We start from the raw sequence: 894 nt of genomic DNA, 5'->3' as shown, positions 1-894 counted from the left end.
CACCCACCCCTAGCAGTTGTAAGTTATAAAGGGTCCATAGCCCTTTGGGGTTTGCCAGCACGGGGACAACACAAGGACAGTTCTGCTATCCCCAGCTGGGCTTAAGAGCGTTGAATGCTTGAGTCCTCACTGCTCTGATCGTTCTCTAGGAAGGCTGATAAGCAACCTGAGTGTCACGGTGTTACTCAGCCTTTTGGAGGGTGATATTAACTTACATCAGAGCCCATTCCTATCCTAAAGTTAATTAAAGTTCAGGAGGCATAAAACCACTCTTGTCTGCTGCCCTGCTGAGAGGCTTACCATAGGATCTCCTCCCAGAGTACTGACCCTGAATATATCTGTCCAAAATGTAAAGTAATTTTACATGTTCTTCTTTCCTCAGGGTCATCTGGTCATTTCCACTGATGTTCACTACGAACATGAGGAAGGGGGAGATGAGGACCTTGACAGTCACTCCTAATGACCTTTTACTTTTAAACAATAATAAAAGAAAAATGTAGTCTTCCTTCTGTTGGCTGTAGGGAGTAGATGCTATAACATTAGAAGCATGGCTTTTTGTCATTATTTTTAATGTTTTAGTAAAACCTCTTAATCACTTTTCACAAGCTGAATCTGTTTGGTTTTAGTTCAGTCAATGTAGCTGACTGTTACTGATGCTCTAGAAAACTTATTGCAGCCTGATAAGGAGTGACAGGTTCTTTTCAGTAGAGTTATAGACACTGTATTTTATTAATTTCAGGAACCAATTCTTGCATTATCCAAATTATCTCTATTAGTGTTAGCAAAACAATGTATGGAGTAAGACCTTATTCTTCATAAGAATTTCGCTTGTCCCTTTGTAACTGGACACCAAGAGTGGGAACAGGTTTATAAAATCCAACCAATTATCACGGA

General features: G+C 40.3%; 1 protein-coding gene across 1 annotated transcript in view; it reads left to right on the top strand.

The window, feature by feature from the left end:
* The window catches only part of LOC106900957 (BPI fold-containing family C protein-like), a 26,087-nt gene extending 25,627 nt beyond the window's left edge, over positions 1-460 (top strand). The window contains 1 exon segment of the mRNA XM_014963277.1: positions 383-460. Coding sequence (XP_014818763.1) covers positions 383-460 — 78 coding nt within the window.
* The last annotated feature ends 434 nt before the right edge of the window (positions 461-894 follow it).

This window comes from Calidris pugnax, unplaced genomic scaffold (genome assembly GCF_001431845.1).
Source record: "Calidris pugnax isolate Ruff unplaced genomic scaffold, ASM143184v1 scaffold44, whole genome shotgun sequence".
Taxonomy (NCBI): Eukaryota; Metazoa; Chordata; class Aves; order Charadriiformes; family Scolopacidae; genus Calidris; species Calidris pugnax.
This window is presented reverse-complemented; position numbering and strand designations above follow the sequence as displayed.